At 40.2% G+C, this 19,316-nt stretch overlaps 1 protein-coding gene across 2 annotated transcripts in view; it reads left to right on the top strand.

Moving 5' to 3' along the window:
- Positions 1 to 12,235, top strand: part of slc8a3 (solute carrier family 8 member 3) — a 124,333-nt gene extending 112,098 nt beyond the window's left edge. The window contains exons 4-9 of one of the 2 annotated variants that reach the window (XR_013792342.1): positions 1,563 to 1,580; positions 4,608 to 4,732; positions 5,445 to 5,544; positions 7,695 to 7,964; positions 10,008 to 12,030; positions 12,073 to 12,235. Coding sequence is in view for 1 of the 2 variants with exons in the window: in XM_079529009.1 (XP_079385135.1) it covers positions 1,563 to 1,580; positions 4,608 to 4,732; positions 5,445 to 5,544; positions 7,695 to 7,964; positions 10,008 to 10,384 (890 nt within the window). In the remaining variant the exon portion in view is untranslated. Of the gene's footprint in view, positions 1 to 1,562; positions 1,581 to 4,607; positions 4,733 to 5,444; positions 5,545 to 7,694; positions 7,965 to 10,007 lie in introns of both variants that reach the window. The other variant, XM_079529009.1, reaches the window with a different exon arrangement.
- The last annotated feature ends 7,081 nt before the right edge of the window (positions 12,236 to 19,316 follow it).

Below are 19,316 nucleotides of genomic sequence, written 5' to 3'. Positions count from 1 at the left end.
TTTTCTGCACAAAATGTTGCACCTTCATTCTGAATGAAGCAAAAATTGCATTTACACATTGCCCTTACATAAACACATTGCCCTCTTGCTGTAGTTTGTTTTGGTAGACAGGGATGTTTTTGGGCAACAGAAACAAACAGTGAAACACCAACATACAGCAAGATGTGTTTCTGCAGGGACACCACACCAGATTTAAAGTTGTTCAGATAAAATAAAAATTAGGATATAAAATTTGCCTCTGTATTGGGAAATAATTTTACACTTTATTGCTAAAGTTTCAAAAGCACCAGTGAAGCTATTAGGGATGTGAATCTTTGAACTGAAGTGACTACAGTAACTAGAAAATGACTGAAGACATGATGTTTACTGTGATTAGGGTAAGCTTACATTTCATATCACAGACACCATGTAGTGAAAACTCCTGTAACTGTAACCAGAAAAATAAATCTAAAACAAAATGGAAATTATGAATCGATTTTGAATCGTTCATAACGGAATCGCGATTTTAATTCGAATCGATTTTTTTTGACACCCCTAGAAGCTATATAGACAGCTCCAAAGTGTGACTGTGTGAATACAGCCATGGTTGCCTGTGAAACCCCTCCCCCAAGCTATAGCACTATAGTAAATAACAACATGTACTTGACTTGAAGTGTTTCCCATAATGAACTGTAGGTACAGCATAATCACACTGTAACTGCTTCATAATGGGAGCATGACATGCTACTGCATAGTGCTCTATCTATGAAATCAAAGATCCATGACTGCATCATAGCTGAGTAGTGAAAAGAATATGTATTTTAAAATGAATTATCTACTGCTCTGCCAATCATCACTTGTGGTAAGTGAATATTTGAAGATTGAGTGGCATTTAGTGGTATTATCTTTATTGATGTATATCCACCATCACCGTGAAGGCTGAGGTTTGATTCCTCCTTCCTCCTGGTGCCTCTGGTTTGGCCAAGCACTGCAACAATCGATCTATGTCACTGCATTAGCGATTTGTATTCAACTCTTCATACACCCTTATAATGCAGTATGCTCATGATGATGATTTTTTTGCAGTGCACAGTTATTAAGTGCTGCGGTGTCCTTAGTGCATCTGATTAAATAAGGGTTTATTGTATTGCCATTACCTTCAAACTCAGCCAGCTGACAGAAGATGGGAGTAATCAACTGTGTGAATGAGAATTTCAGCGTACCCTCATATTAGGTCTTCATGGCATCAAATATTCTCACAGAACTTTCCTTGATTGCTATCGGGAAATGTGTTCCATTAATACACCCCTGTACCCTTGTACGAACTCAGAAAGATATTACAGAACCCCGCAATATTTCTGCTATACTCATCCAGGGCTGTAATCAGACCCATATACATTACACCTTACTGCTAATTCATGGTCATTTTCTGCCTCCATTACATTTCTCTTCTTGTTTTTGCCTCTTATTAACATGCTCTATTCCTTATCTACGTTTCTTCCATTTTTGCAACTCATCACTTCTTTGCTGTTTTTCCCCATGCCTCATCTACCCCCATCTTCTTCCCTCTTCTTCCTCCACAGCTCTGTTGCTAGCTGAAGGTAAGTTGTTCTCCTTTCTCGGCATCCCTGCTGCTGCTGATGATGATGGTGTTTCACTGAGTGTGCTGTGGTTTTGTCTCTGGGGAATATCTTCCCAAATGTGTTCTGCTCTGGACCCAAAAGAGAAATTTGGTGTCTTCCCGGGACCCAAACTTCCAAAAATGAACTAACCACTAATGCCCTAGATCTTAAAATGTTTGGTTTTTTTTTTTTTTCGGGGGGAAAAAATCTAATATCTCCGAGCAGGAGGACTGGTCTGAAGTGATTAGGAGCACATTGATCAGTCAGTTAATGTAAAGTTGCTCATTGGCGATTATAAATACTTCATTGAACACTAAAGATATTTTCTGAATGATATATGAATTTGGCATACTGTAGCTATTCTACTGAAAAGCACTAAACAGTAATCAAATCTATATATTTCCTATGCTACAGTAGATTACCCCCAGCACTTAGACTTACATAAAAGAGAGATATGGTGGATAATGTACCTCCTTAACCTCTTAAACACTATGAACTTGAGCTGACTGGGGCACCCCAAGGGTCTATAACTGGTCTCCTACTGTACCTTTTCCCTCTAGACTTGGGCCTATATATTGCGCCACCCCTTACCCCTTATCCCTAAACTTATTTGCCATTTTTTACTATTTCAAAGTAAAACCTTTTAAAATAGTTCAAATAGCCGATCTACAAGCTCACGAGTCACAACGTGTCGATGTAGATCGGTTAGTTGAACTATTTTAAAATGTTTTTTCAAAATAGTAAAAAATAAGTTTAGGGATAAGTGGTAAGGGATAGGGCCCCAAATCTCTTTGCTGAAAATAGCCGATCTACAAGATCATGACGGTCAATTCGCATTTGTGTGAGATTGTAAATGGTCAATAATTCTGGAGAATGTCCATCCCCTTGGTTTGGTAGGGCTTAATAATAACTTGAGCCCTATTTTCAAAAGTAGCTAAAATAGCAGATCTACAAGCACATAATGCTCTGATCTTCTATTTGTGCTATTTTTTTATTTATTTTTTTGCCTGAAATGACATGCCCGAAATAGCGAGGGATGTCATACCAGGTTGAAATTGGCTATAAATTCCCAGTCTCTAACAGCTTCAGCTAAGCAGTTTCACCTCCAACGGCATAGGTGTCCTTTTTTGTCTGACATCGTCTGCAACTGAATGATGGATTAATTCCCCTGACCACAGGATTAATTAATCACAAACTCATGACTTTATTTTCCCTTGTCAAGCGGAAGGCCAAACCATTAGATAACCATAAAAAAGAATCTCAGCTCAGAAATTAGAAATTTAATCACTTACTATGTGATTAATGCTGTGTGTTTTTTTTGTCTTGTTGTTCTCATTGAGTACATATTTTGGCACAGTGCAAGAGGAATGGTGTGATAATCACATTTTAAACATGAGCAAAAACAAAACCCTGTCAGTACAGGTCTTCAGGGCACATACTGTCTTTGAGTGTGTAATTGATTTAGCTTAAAAGCATGTGTGTGTGTGTGTGTGTGTGTGTGTGTGTGTGTGTGTGTGTGTGTGTGTGTGTGTGTGTGTGTGTGTGTGTGTGTGTGTGTGTGTGTGTGTGTGTGTGTGTGTGTGTGTGTGTGTGTGTGTGTGTGTGTGTGTGTGCGCGCGCGCGTGCGGTATGCATAAGCATGTGTATACAGTATAATGGTAACATGACAAGTTGACTGTGTGTGTGTGTGTGTGTGTTTGAGCATGTGTGCTGGAGTTTGAGTGCACAAGTGCCTGCTGTGCTGACACACCTGACCGCTCTTCCCTATCAAGGGTAGCTTGGCTGTGATCTTTAATGGCAGCGTTAATATTTAATAGTGAGCGTGTTTTCAGTTAAGAGCAGCGGGTTGGGACTCAGGGCCTCAAATTGACAGGGTTTCTGCACCAGGTGTCTTGGTGGGAGTGTTACAGACATGAGGATGAGAGTGGAGAGACAGTTATCTCTCTCCCTCGCTCCGTCTGTCTGTCTTTCCCACAAAGTTAAGCCTACTTTATACTTTCTCCCTCAACGTTGTGACTTGCCAAAATTAAATACACTGTATACTCACTGTATAGTTGTGAAGTCTACAGGAATCTTTAGTCATTACTGAACCAATGTTATGAACCAGTTTGTACTGCTCCAACAATGGTGTCTGTACCACAGCCACACAGGACATGGGACATTGTGTTGATAATAATAACATGCATTTCTACACATTTTAAAAACAATGTTACAGAGCTTTATATCAAACTATAGAATTTGATTGTTTAAAACACGTAGAAAGAAAAGAACACAATACACATACAATATTAATAGTCTAGTGATTAAAAAAACTATTAAAATAGACGGACAGAGAGAGAGACCGAGGTATAAATCTGTATTGAATTTAATTCATAATTTAGGTGTTTGGTAGTCTGGCAGTAGATCAATCCAGCTCAGTGAAATGTTACTGCTTATTAGGGACATTGTTCCAGTGTTCCACCGCAGGATGAACAAAGTATTCCTCCAATGTTTGGCCGCTCTGTTTGGTCTTGTCGAATGCCCGACCAAGCGTGAAAGCTCATTTGAGCTTATATAACGTAAATGATGTACACAAGAGGACATTAGCCACAGAGAATAGTTTGGGTATGGATTCTGCATTATTAAAATGTATCCTCTATTTCTTTCTTCTACATCTTTATTTGTTTTTTGTTTTCTTTTTTTACAAGTTGAGCTTTTTATTAGACATAATTGAAGCATACAAGTGTAATAATGTAGGCTATCATAAAGTCCCCCAATACGAAGGAAACATAAAGTAATTCGATTTTTTAAAAATAACAATAACAAATCAATCAATGTTCTTTCCTCATGTTTTGTCTGAATCGTACAGCAAAGTACTTTAACTGTATTAACTAACATCTAACATAACTTTCCTGCTTTACTTTAATCATCTTATTCCTCTCCTCTCCTCTCCTCTCCTCTCCTCTCCTCTCCTCTCCTCTCCTCTCCTCTCCTCTCCTCTCCTCTTCCACCATTCTCCCTCCACAGACATACCAGACAGGAAGCTGTCATCAGATGTCGAGGAAGCCAAACGGATTGCAGAGATGGGCAAACCAGTGCTGGGGGAACACTCCAAGCTTGAAGTCATCATTGAGGAGTCTTATGAGTTCAAGGTAGGCGATTTTCACCGTGAAAAACAACCCTTCAATCAAAACTGTTAGCTGCTGGGTATTTATACAAGCCCAAATGTTCCTGTTTTCGTGCTTATTTCATAAAAGTGAATGTCAATTTATAATGTCAAACACTGTATGAGATGTTCACTTAGTGCAGTACTGACATCCTCCATCCTCCTCAGTAGCACAAATATACACAACATATTTGTTTCAATCATGCATCAAATAGAAGGGATGGGTTGCTTTTGCTGAGGACTTGATGCCACTGCCATCAAGTGGTGAAGGATGAGCACTGAATGAAGCCTCAAGCTTATAGCAGTGATCTTTAAAGCAGGGGCTGAGCCCCCAGGGGGTACAGGTGGAATGAAGAGGACAATAGATGGGGGGAGTGTCATAAAACATAATATTAAAAACAAATCTAATTTAAATTACATTTCAACTGTGCCAATGTAACCACTTTCAACCTGCCGTTACGATTTTGGGGATGCCATTATTGTAAGAAATGTAAAAATATTGAAAATAGCAGATCTACAAGCTTGTGTTGTGAGCTTGCAGGGCGGCTAGTGTCATGTTCTTAAAGGGATTTGCAATGAGGGGCTGCAGGCTATGATTATTTGGGGGTCCTTGGCATGGAACTTACATTCTGAATGTAAATGATGAATGGATTGTTTATCTGCTTATCTTTTTCATTTTCTTTTTTTTTATCATACAGAGCACAGTGGACAAGTTGATCAAGAAGACCAACCTGGCTTTAGTGGTCGGAACCAACTCTTGGAGAGAACAGTTTATGGAGGCAATTACTGTCAGTGCAGGTACAGGTCCCACCATGCTCAGATTCCAGGTGTCTACAGCGACACATGAGCCTTTTCTTTTTTATATATATATTTTTTGGGGGCTTTTAGCCTTTATTGATAGATGTACATCTAAGTTGACAGGCAACGGGGAGAGAGATGGGGGGAAAGACATGCAGCAAAGGTCGTCAAGATCGAGACTCAAACCCACGACACTGTCAGGCTGGATTACTACAATAGATTATTAAATAATTTAGGCAATAGATAGTAGTTAAATGATAGGTTTGTTTCATTTTAGACTTCGTTTTTTCCCCACATTTCATACTTAATACTTCAAAATCACAACACACTTTTATTTTAACAGTATTAAAATACTTTGTTGAAGCTTTCTCTAGAAATGAGAGAAGAGAAACCTCCTCTTTGAAAAGCCATTTCAACATATTCCCTTCAAAACTAAATTAAATCAGTTTTATTACTTTAAATTTTTCCACCACTACCAATGGTGCTCTCAGAATGACACAATTTTAAGATCAGTCAATAATCCTAAATTACAATTTCTAAACATTCATAAATAAGGGCTTAGATTAATTCATAACTCATGAATTATAAACACAGTAAACAGCTTCATCATTTGATGAAACTTGGCCAACATATCATATGCAATATAGACACATCTCATTTTGAGATCAGTAACCAATTATTTGCCTACCGGTATATTTCATAATTATTATTTATTTTATATATACTATTTTGCATTGGGCTATGTCATTTCATAATGTAAAATTGATACATGTACAATATACCTATGATATTCTTACAATGAATGTAAAGAGAGTCTCATCATGTCTCATCATCACCATATGACATCCATCAAACCCACCACAGTCCCAGTGCCTTGCTTCATCACTTCACCTACCTAACTGTTGAAATATTTAATCCAGCGACACTGTTTATTTTTTCATGGTGCTCCTCCTCTCTCCTCCCCTTCCTCTTCCACCGCCACCAGTAGCACTAAAAAATGGATGTGCCTCACATGGCCTGCCACTTTGAATCAACACAGTGTCCCCTGGCGTACACCATTTTACTTTGCATTTGAGGTGTTAAGTTGTTGCCCTTATTCAGAGTGACAATGAGTAAGCAGGTTGAAGGGGCTTTCAGTGTCTCACTCAAGGACAATTGCAGTTCATGTCGTCCACCGGTGAGATCAAACGGGTGACTTTTATGTTACGAGATTGATGTTTTACTAACCCCTATGTGAGACACCTTCCAATATAATGTGGCTTACTCTTATTCAAGGACACTGTGACAGTCCCTGCAATGAGCAATGTGTCACACTGGCTGTTTTGCTAGCTTCAAACATGACTTCAGGTCAGGATAACCTCTAGGTTAGACTGTCCCACAACTGTAAACTAATAGTTATGTTTTAGTTTACAGGTTTGTGACTGTCCAACCTGGAGGTGATCCTGCCACATAATTGCACAAATTAGTCCCAAATTGACCTCACAGTGTCATGCTGTGACCTCTGCTCAAGCATCCAAACAGCATTGTTTACAAAGTGTTGTTTATAAAAGAAAAACTAAGCTGAAAGCCCAGGGCTTAAAACTAAGCTAGAAGTCAAATTATTGCTCAACAAAGTAATACAAAAATTAAATGAAATGTTTTGGGGAAGGGCTTAGGGCATCTGTATATGTAGGGCATGTTATTATTAATATGAAAAATTAACCCTCAACCAACTTTTTTTAAACAACAAAATAAGCTAGGATTCATTTAAATTAGAATCTAGTGATGGTGGTTAGTTACAAATGAGTCCATTCACTGTATGTTTCCTATCCTATGCTCTTTTCAGGTATTCAGGGATTTCACAGTAATAGTTCCACAGTTTTAAGTGAACGTTGTTGTCCGTCCTTTCTTCTCTGTCACCCCTCATCCTGTCGCAATGCATTGCATCGCGATGCATTGTGAGCTGATCGGCTATTTTCTAAATATTTGTGACATTTGAAATTGGACATTCTGTATAATGAGGCTTTTACTTTTGGTACTTTAAGTACATTTTGTTGTCAATACTTGGAATTCGGGGACAGAGTATTTCTATATTGCAGCATTGATTGATACTTTTACTTAAGTAAAACATTCGAGTACTTTTTCCACCACTGCTCTCTCTCCCCGTCCAGATGAGGACGAGGAGGACACGGGCGAGGAGCGACTTCCGTCCTGCTTCGACTACGTCATGCACTTCCTCACCGTCTTCTGGAAGGTGCTGTTCGCCTGCGTGCCACCCACCGAGTACATGAACGGCTGGGCGTGCTTCTTCATCTCCATAGTCATCATCGGCCTCCTGACAGCCGTCATCGGAGACCTGGCATCCCACTTTGGCTGCACCATTGGCCTCAAGGACTCGGTCACTGCTGTGGTGTTTGTGGCGCTCGGCACCTCCGTCCCTGGTCAGTTCTGTGTGTGTGTGTGTGTGTGTGTGTGTGTGTGTGTGTGTGTGTGTGTGTGTGTGTGTGTGTGTGTGTGTGTGTGTGTGTGTGTGTGTGTGTGTGTGTGTGTGTGTGTGTGTGTGTGTGTGTGTGTGTGTGTGTGTGTGTGTGTGTGTGTGTGTGTGTGTGTGTGTGTGTGTGTGTGTGTGTGTGTGTGTGTGTGTGTATTTATCCAGGTGGAATACATGGGTACTGTGAATGTAGGGCTGCTAGATTATGGCAAAAAGCATAATCACCATTATTTTTGGTCAACAGTGAGATCACGATTATTGGATTACTTTCGAAAAAGTCATGCATTTATTGAACTTTTAGTCTTTTTAACAGTGGATTTTCTTTAACTTTTCTGTTTTTGGTTCATCTATAGTTTGGCCAAGATCACTTTGTTATACCGGTATTTTAACTTCAGATGATTAAGCAAATTGGTCATATTGCAGATACCACCATGTAAAAACAATAACAACAAAGTAGCAGCTACTCTTCCTGGGGTCCACAACAAAGATAACAACAAAGTAGCAGCTACTCTTCCTGGGGTCCACAACAAAGATAACAACAAAGTAGCAGCTACTCTTCCTGGGGTCCACAACAAAGATAACAACAAAGTAGCAGCTACTCTTCCTGGGGTCCACAACAAAGATAACAACATATTAAGTCACGTTTTTATTTATTTAAACTAGGCATGACAAGCCATCAAGTTACATTCCATCATGGTTATTCAGGTCAGTTAATTAAACAGCTCTAGCTGAATTAAACATGCCTTACTGAGTGTGAGTTTGGTCCTTTAGGGATGGGTGGATTTATGCCTAAATGTAACAGAAATCTGACTGTGATTAACTGATATTGTATGTTTGTGTGTGCAAGCATTTGTCTTAAAAATGTGTGCGGGCATGAGTTTATGAGTTAGCGAGTGTATGTTACTATGTTTAAAGATAGACACTGATCGACTCTGGCTGTCTTCTACCCAAGCAGCTGAGCAATTTCCACCTCTCTCATTTAGGGATAGATTATTATTATAATACCTGTGATTAATTAAGACCATAGAATGACAAAGACAATGAACTCTTATTTAAAAAATAAGTGCCAATTTGTTTAAAAGATTTATCAAAATCCATCCAATAGCTTCCCATTTCAACAGAACATTTGATCAAAACTGACTATCGAACCATTAGGTCAAAATATGTGTGTCTAACAAATGTGCCGACACTAATTCTATGTCTCACCATCCTGTGTCACCAGTGGAAATATATCACGATACAGGACTTGGATACTAGAGAAATGACATTTCGTATTTAAAGGGGGTGTCCAGGTGGCACAGGAGTGAAGATCCTGCCCACCAAAGTGGATTCTAGCGGTTTCGAATACGCTGCAGTGCCTCCAGCTTGGCCAGGCACTCCAAGGAACACAATTAACTGCATTCATGGTGGGGTAGCCAGCTAGATAAGAGAGGCTGATCTCTGTCGCTGCACTAGCAACTTCTACAGCTTAATTGTTTTGGGTGCCTGTTCACCAGGGAATAGAACTGGGAGGGATAGCTGGTGACATCACATGTATCAGAGTACAAGACGGTGGCTCAGGGCCGGATGGGAACCGCAAGGTTGCCAGTTCGAACCCGGGCTCCCCTAGAGTTAGTGTCGAAGTGTCCTTGAGCAAGACACTGAACCCCTAATTGCTTCCGATGTGCAGGTTGGTGCCTTGCATGGTTTCCTCTGTCATCAGTGTATGAATGTGTGTGTGAATGGATGAATGTAATGCACAATCTATGTATGTAAAGCGGTTATTAGTGAGTTTTGCAGCTACGTATTTATTATTATTCCGCCCCCGGTGATGTCATGTGGGTCAATACATCATCATCAGACATCATCATCATCATACTGTACTTAGTGAGCTACTCGAGCCCACACTGACTGTTTCTTCACTGTGGTCGGTGCATGCAACCGCAATTGCAATTTCCCCAAATTGTGAATTCTCTAGTTGTATTTTATTTTTGGGTCTTGGTTTACTCCACAGACACGTTTGCCAGCAAGGTGTCGGCGGTGCAGGACGTATACGCGGACGCCTCTATTGGGAATGTGACCGGCAGCAATGCGGTCAACGTCTTCCTGGGCATCGGCGTGGCCTGGTCCGTGGCGGCCATCTACTGGCACATGCAAGGGAAGCCGTTCGTGGTGGAGGCCGGCTCGCTGGCCTTCTCCATCACCCTCTTCACCATCTTTGCCTTCCTGGCTGTGTCGGTGCTGCTGTACAGGCGCCGGGCCCACATCGGAGGGGAACTGGGCGGGCCCCGGGGACACAGACTGGCCACCTCAGCCTTCTTTTTCAGCCTCTGGTTCCTCTATATCCTGTTCTCCAGTTTGGAGGCCTACTGTCATATAGAGGGATTTTAAGACCCCCTCCCCCACCCCCTACCCCCTCCCCTTATACAGAAAGAATAACTCTTAACTCCATTGCGGAAACAAGACAGAGGTTTCAAAGTACAACTTGCTAGGGAGTGAGAAAAAAAAAGATTGAATTCTTGCTTGTGGATTTTTTTTGTCCGGTCGTGTAATGGAACGGAGAGGAACAGGAGAGGCAAACCCAGGGAGTGCAGCGTTGCTGCGTTCTCCCTCACATCCGTCCCGCCTGCCACTGTCTTTCTCTCTGTCTCTGTCTCTCTCTCACAAGCTCTCGCTCTCAAACCCTCCTGTAAGAATGCTCAGAGGTGTGTACTGTAGCCTGCACCGGGTGCTGAAAGCGCGTACGTCTTCTGGCTGCAGGAGCAGCCATTCTGAGCCCAGGCGAGTGAGTGTGCTCACAGCTGGGATTGGGGTGCTACTGAGTCATAAGAAGAGGTGCAGAGAGGTGGGCCTGCATTCCACTGATGGAGACTGCAGTCTTATTATACCCAGAAGGAGTTGAGCTATCAGAGGTCTATATTTTTCTCAACACCTGATGAGAATGTTTTTTGTTTTGTTTTGTTTTTTAAGCGAAGTATTTTGGGGATAAATATGCGAAAATTTAGAATAAAACTACGATGAAAAACGTTCAAAAAGAGGAGTCAAAGACACTATTTTCTGATCCACGTTATGGAATGACTTAAAAAAACAAATTGGAGATTTTCTGTCGAGTGTTAAACTGGATGGACTCATAGTATTTATTTTTATTTGCATAGTTTCCTAAGGTGCGCCACAGAGTTCTCAGATTTAACGAGAGCTGAAAGTGGGAGGAGCTACAACTGACTGGCAGACAAATCAACCAATCAAACAGGCGTGGAGGAGGGAGCTCGGGGACACAATGGACATTGCCAAACTGCCCTGGACATTACTTCCGTACTATATACGTAACTATATATAATATATTTCCATATTTTCTGTATATTTTGAATATTTGTTTAAATGTGATCACCTTCTGCTCTAACGAAAATGGTGGATCGCTGTGGCTTGGGGGTAAGGGCAGGTAGGGTGGGGTGGGGAGTGTCATATCCCAGAACGATGTCTTCACATTTCTAAGAGTTCTGTATCTTGCCTAGGAAAAAAAAGAAAAAAGAAAAAAAAATCTAAAATGAAAATAATGTATGACATTGTATTTTATTTACTGACGATATCTTGGTCTCACTCGAGTTTTCACCTTTTGAGAGTCCAAAAGAAAAAAACGTGTTGCTGCAGAGATACAAATTCAGAGGTATTTTTGTACTGTTCCTTCCATGCACTTTGCTGTATAAATCTATTTATGGAGACTTCTTCTTGTACACGTGCAAGAGGCCAATATTCAAAAGGCACGTATCACTATGGACTGTAGAGTGCCTGTGCCACATAAAGATCTTGTTGTGACGGCACCCACTGACCAGCTGCCTACTACCAGTTCAGTTCAACTCAATTCCACGGGTTCCATTTCCAAAATAACCCCATATCCGCAGTTTCAGACCATGCAAGCTTTACAACATATCAGAAAGAAATACCAATCATATTATACTTAGTTGACTTGTAGCACAGCAGGTCACACTATTTCAAATCACTGAAATGGACATTTCCATTAAAAAAAATCATATTTTTAAGTCAGCGTTCATTATGTCGAAGCAGGTATTGCTTAAAAATAGTGGTATACTCCAAAATCAATTGGAACAGGAGTGTAACTAGTCTTTCACTAGTCTGAAGTGTCACTGGTCTGGGTGCCGAAGCAGTAAATATCTAGAGTTTGAATTTGAAAGTAACGTGATATTGAATGCTGTTTAAATACAAAATGACTGGTGCTTTGTTTTTAATGAGAGAGAAATATATATATATATATATATATATATATATATATATATATATATATATATATATATATATATATACACACACGTTTAAGAGCTCCCAACACCATGAAAATGTTTATTACTTCATTTGCATCAAGCATACATTGCTCTGTAATCACTAGTCTTGGCCAATTTTAAAAATCACTGAAGAGATTACCAAAGAGATTGGATGCAAAATCTTTTTCAAAAGTTGCAGTGACACTATATCTCCACAGGGGGGTGACATTTCAAGTCCCTGTGGTCGTCCGCTCCTCTCTTTCATTGAATATTCTGCTTCCTTTGTGGTGAGCGAAGTCGTACATACATCCAGTGTCTAAAATGCATAATATTCCCCTAGCCCAGTGGTCCGGGGACCACCAGTGGTCCTTGAGGGGTTCCAGGTGGTCCCCAGCTAAATGATGGAGAGTTGGTAACCAAATGGACCCTTATAGATCTTTAACTCGTCGAGTGTAAAATTAAACCAAATGGGTCCATTTGGTTTCACTTTACGCTCTCAAGAGTTATTGTTAAACATCGGCATTACATCATTTACAAGAAGTCTACACAATTAAATATTCAAAGTTTTGGGTCTGAGAGGCTAAATGTCTTCAAATGGTGGTTCGTGGCTCAAATTCCCAATAAATAATGGGCTTTGAGACAAAGACACTGTCCTAGCCCACACCTGCTGTCCCTTTGAGTTCTCCTTCTCTCTCTTACACACACACACACACACACACACACACACACACACACACACACACACACACACACACACACGTATGTTTACATAGACACGATATAAGTGTATTGGTCAGAATGGCATGTCAACACAATCTCAACACTCTTTCACATCTCATTCACAAGGTAGCTTTGTCTGAGCATCAGCAAAAGTGTGATGGTGAAAATGAACAAATGTTATTTTGTTTTTCATTTACATTAATGTATGACAGAGGCCCCACAAACCAGCCCTTGGAAGCCTTGAGACAATAAATATATGGGTGTTTGAATCTATAGAGGTGGTATTTTTCGTTAATTCTAACACAAGTGCACGCTGCAGGAATTTATTGTGACAAAGAAATGCTGTGTGTGTGTGTGTGTGTGTGTGTGTGTGTGTGTGTGTGTGTGTGTGTGTGTGTGTGTGTGTGTGTGTGTGTGTGTGTGTGTGTGTGTGTGTGTGTGTGTGTGTGTGTGTGTGTGTGTGTGTGTGTGTGTGTGTGTGTGTCAGGCCTCTGTGGCTTCTCTGTACTTGTGAGTACAGGTGATTTCACTGCTGCCTGTATGTTAGTTCTCTGGCATGGAGTGGGAAATTTGGTATATACTTTCTTTATTAGCCTAAAATATTGTCTATATGCAGTACATGCATTCATGAATCCACTTGCTGACACGCTGTGGGTATTGAGCAATGTGTTTGTTATAGGGGTTTGTTTATATGTGACCAATGACCATACCATTAACATCCTAATATAAGGCAAACATGTAAAAAAAATCATTTTGCTTTAAGTAGCATGTGACATGTCAAACTAGGGGGTTTTCATGATTCTACCGTTCCAAGCATGAGTTTTGCACAAACAACACTCATTGGGCTAAAAACGTTCATAACCGTCATCACAAATGTGATGAGGTCAGCACATTTTGGGGAAATTTGGGCAAGTGGCTATGGCCGTTTTTAGCCCAAGGAGTGTTTTTTGTGCAAAACGATTAAACGAATGCTTGGAATGGATTCAGAATCACGAAAACCCCATAGTTTGACATGTCACATGCTACATAAAGCATAATGACATTTTGAAAATCTTGCCTTGGCTTATAGTATGTTAATGGTATGGTCACATATATCCCCCGGCCCCCTATACAATAAATTGTTCAATGCTGACAGCTGGTCATCAAGTGGATTCATGAATGTATGTACAGTATATAGTATATAGACAATATTTTAGGCCAATAAAAAATCAAATTTCCCACTTTAAACAAAAGACACATATTGGCTGCCGGACTACTCTGAGTTGGTTCATTTGTCATTTGTCTTAAAAGTTGTTAAAATGGTTTATATATATGTGTGTACACACACACACACACACACACACACACACACACACACACACACACACACACACACACACACACACACACACACACACACACACACACACTGTTTTTGTTTTCATCTTTCATCTCTTTGTTTTCATTTTTTTGTAGGCGGTCTTATCATCATACATCATCACATTCCGGCCAATCACAATAAGGCGTCCACACTTGTCAATCCTCACTTTTTATCCTCAATACGTAAATATCATGGGGTGCTCAGCCAATCAAATCATCGCTATGGGATGCTCAGCCAATCAAATCATCGCTATGGCGTGCTCAGCCAATCAAATCATCGCTATGGGGTACACACAAACAGACACAGCTGGGCATAGGCTCAAAAAATAAATTGTGATGGCAAATATGAGACGTGTGGGGACAAGATGACGTAAATGTTCCCTTCATTGTCAATGGCATTTAATGTTTGTGTTAAGGACATTTTATGTCATATTTGGCGGACATTAGACCTAATTTCTCCTTTCATTGACGATGGCAAATATGAGACGTGGGGGGACAAGATGACGTACATTTTCCCTTCATTGTCAATGGCATTTAATGTTTGTGTTGCGGACATTTTGTGGGGACAAAAGCTGTATATAGGGGCCCTCAATAATCACACCTGTGTGAAGTGAGGGGTGCTCTTGTCATCGTACATCAATTGTCAATGGCATTTAATGTTTGTGTTGCCACAAATTTAAGTAATATTTGGCGGACATTTGACCTAATTTCTCCTTTCATTGTCAATGGCAAAAATGGATAACCTGCTGAAGAAGTTCGAACATATTAAACCTCCTCACAGTCTCTGCTTGGACTTTTTAGTGAATGGAATTCCACCGCAAGTCTCCATTCCTCCTGCACCAACACCTTCTCATCCACAACGTCTCCATTCTGTTCACCTTCTTCATCAGCTGTCCATCCTCCTGCATCTTCATTCTTCACCTTCTCATCCACAATTTCTAGATTCTGTTCCCACTCTTTCATGTTCTCCATCACCTGCCCATCTGTATTTGGGAAACGTCGCTCTGGATTAAGAGCGTCTGCTAAATGCCTAAATTGTAAATTGTAATGTTGCTGTCATCAACAGGGAAGCCATGCCATTATTAGACCCCACCAGTGCACCGTTTTTTATGTGCTTTTTTAAAAATTATTATTATTTCCTTTCCATTTTTTGTCAGCTGTTGTTCCTTTTTTCCTTTTCCTTTTGTGGGTTTGCTGTTATGTGTAGTGTACTCCATTTGAACTGGACGGGTAATGTTGACACTACTGCAGAACTGCCCATAAACACACCATTAAACTGATCAGCCACACAGTGTTGGTCAGCCTGGCAGATAAGAAGGTCTGCTTTGTTTTCATTTCATTTCATTATTGTTTCCGTGGATTCAGAAAAATGCACAAAGACCCGCACACCGTCTGCACTTGCATTTGCAATACGAACACTTTATTTAGGCAACGAAACATTGCCTAAATAGACTAGAAGAGAACACATTCTGATGCAGGCGGGAAACATCTTTCTTACCTACGTCTAAGGGAAAACTGATCTTTTTTTCTTTTTTTGCTGTACCAAAACCACTAGCTGGGATAGATTAAATACAAATGACAATTTTGTTGTCAACATGCATTGTTGTCAATATACTGTACATGATGTTGCCTAAACACATTTTGAGGAAAATGCAGTTTTATGTCAAAATTGTAATATTTGGCTGTTTTGGAATTTCGTCAGGTTGCAATAAAATTAAGTCTTGGCTTTCATAATTCGTCAATATTGCTGCCCAATTTAAAGAAACATAATTATTGAAAGTCTTTAAATGTAGCATGACATGCTAGTGGAGACACGTTTTTTCCCACGTCACTCATGTACGCTTTAGGAAGTAGTCAGCAAGACTTATATGAAAACAATCCACACAGATTACTTTTAGAAGGAAATGATAAAACCATGTTAAATGCTATAGTTAAGACCTGCTTCAGATTTGAAAAGATTATTATTTCATATCTCTCTAGGTCGTCCTCAGACAAGCCTTCCATATACAGTAATATAATATATAATATACTCATTAGCCTACTGTTTCTCAAAAAGAGGCTGGTGACTACTGTATACGCAAATTGATCTGAGTATAGGTGATTAGGTGAGGTCACATATTCTGTTGAAAATGTGTAAACAATGTGCTAGTGTTTCACAGAATAGAACAATTATCTACACAGCATGTTCAGGTCCCTTCATGCCTTACTGAAGTGCCCTTGAGCAAACACTAAAGCACTAATAAGCTCCACAGGACTATGCCCCCAAACTGAGGGTGGTCAGCAAAGGCATCTAATATATAAGAAATACAAATATGTTATTTCAAAATTATAAACAGATGTGTAAGACAATGATCCAATCATACTCAATATACAATAAATCACAGGCTGGTTTCACCAACATAGATTAAGCTTAGATCAGGCTAAGATTTCAAGAGTTGTTGACACAACATCCACTGATTTATAATGGAAAATCACCTGTTTCCTCCTTTTGCCCTGTCTTACCTGCATTTTGTGTTCCTGATTAATGGTAACTGAAGCTATATCTCAGGCAACTAAAAGGCCAAGCTAAGGATCCGTTCTCCTATCATATCGTATTAAAAACACTACAACTATGTTTGATGTGTTATATGTGAAACTATTTTCCAAAAGTCTGCATGTATGTTGAAATTATAATCATATTACATTGACAGTGTATCAGGAACATATTAAGGAAGCCCTGGGGAGTTCTGTTTGTCATTAACGTTGCTGTGTGTGTGTGTGTGTGTGTGTGTGTGTGTGTGTGTGTGTGTGTGTGTGTGTGTGTGTGTGTGTGTGTGTGTGTGTGTGTGTGTGTGTGTGTGTGTGTGTGTGTGTGTATGTTTTTTAAATGCAGTAAATGGGAGGGTGCAGCAAATGTGAATTTATGTGTTTACATCTCATCAGCTACGCTAGGGTTACATGACCTTTGTTTAATGTGCACTGAGTTGACTGAGGCAATGATAGCCTACTGTATGTTTTAGACTGAAGCTGCCACCTATAGGGGACACCCCTAGCCCCCTTCCTCTTCATCATAATCCTGGACTATGCACTCAGGAAGGCCATCAGTGGACGAGAGCTGTACTGTAACTAAAACATCCAAAAAGCGATACTTCCAACAGCTTTAACCCTAATTCATACTTTGTCATGCGCTACAGATTTTTGATTAGTGACACGGGTGACAGTCACATGAATTGGCACAATTGTTAAAGTGTTACAGTTTGTCACATCATCACAATTACAGACTTTAAATGCGGATGCCAGTTTAAGCCAGATCCTCCATAATATGGGGTCCAGCAAATCACCATACAAGCCTCATAAGTATAATGTAGCCTATGGTCTTTACAAGCAAAGCAACATCTCTATATTTCCCTTATCTACACCTACAGTATACATGCATACAGAAGCAGTACATGTACAATCCTGATGCAAATGTTGAGATGGTTGACATGGGTTGGAGTGACAGCAAAGTATTACCTTGATGTTGACACTATTAGTTTGCTTTTTTTCACTGACCTCTTTCTGACTGTGCCCTAACACCTCACCTCACAACTGACACTGATTCGCCCACTGACATAAACATACTTTATTTCTGTGATACACCGTATTGCATCCCCACAGTGGACTGTATGTCTACCTTTACCAGTTGGAGCTGTCCTCAGAAAGCTGTATTATCCTACTCTACATAATGATGTCTTACCACAATGTTTTTTGGGGTGTTGGTTCACTTATCCATTGCTGGGCTGAAATTCAATCAAATCACACAATACAAATCCTCAGTGAGTTTAACTCTGAGTCAAGTTAGCATGGAAGGTTTTGCTGTGTAGGGCCTACTGTATGTGTCAGGTGACCTGTGCACAGGAGTCTCTTAGCTCTTTTCAAAACTCTTAAGGAGAGAGCTAAAGAGTTGGCTTAATTAGTTTTAGATATTCTAGTTTTTTCTGTTACACTGTAAGGTTGATTGAATTCCAGCCACAACGCATGTGTGTGTGCGTGCAGTGCACAAGCCGCACGCACACACACACACACACACACACACACACACACACACACACACACACACACACACACACACACACACACACACTCTCTCAAGTCACTGAAATAGTGGGATTGTTTTTTTTATTGTTTGTTATGTTGATTGTTTCTTACTCCTTGCTATGAATTTTGGTTTTATTTCATGAATTATGCATGGAAATGAACCTTAAATGGATTATTTTAATATTCTGTTTATTTTGTTTGTTGGGGGTCAATAATAAAATAAAGACGATTGAAAATCAAAATCATGCTAATGTGTTTAATTGTTTAAATGCTGTAGCTGTAGCTCTTGGTGAATATAGTGCAACACACGTGTACTGATTATGAAATGGATGACCAGAAATTGACACTTGGATCTGGAGGAAATAAACTGTGATTGACGTAGACAACAAGGGTGATTCGCACATTGACAGTGTCCACCGTCAGTTTAAATAATCTTAATGCGCTCGTCAAGTTGAACCATAGTGAGCTTTTAACTTCTGGTCGGACCGTCGGAGGACAGACTACAAATTAAGAGCGAGTTGACTAACATTATGTTACATGCTTGTGCGGTTTATTTGCGTTAATAATCAGTTGTTTGGTTGGACAATCTTCACTCAAATATTGTCAAGCGACACACGCACGCACGCGCGCGCGCGCACACACACACACACACACACACACACACACACACACACACACACACACACACACACACACACACACACACACACACACACACACACACACACACACACACACACACGCGCACAGAGTATACCTCTCTTCTGCTCATTGACCCTGTCTCGCTGTCCGTGGTGCTGAAAACTTCAGAGCAATATTCACCCACGTTCAACCTATCTTCATATAATTGGTCGACTCGGGTCCCCAGCACTAATTCTGCTCATTATAATAATCATTACGTTATAGGCTAC

The sequence above is a fragment of the Electrona antarctica genome, assembly GCF_951216825.1.
Source record: "Electrona antarctica genome assembly, chromosome: 18".
NCBI classification, from domain to species: domain Eukaryota; kingdom Metazoa; phylum Chordata; class Actinopteri; order Myctophiformes; family Myctophidae; genus Electrona; species Electrona antarctica.
This window is presented reverse-complemented; position numbering and strand designations above follow the sequence as displayed.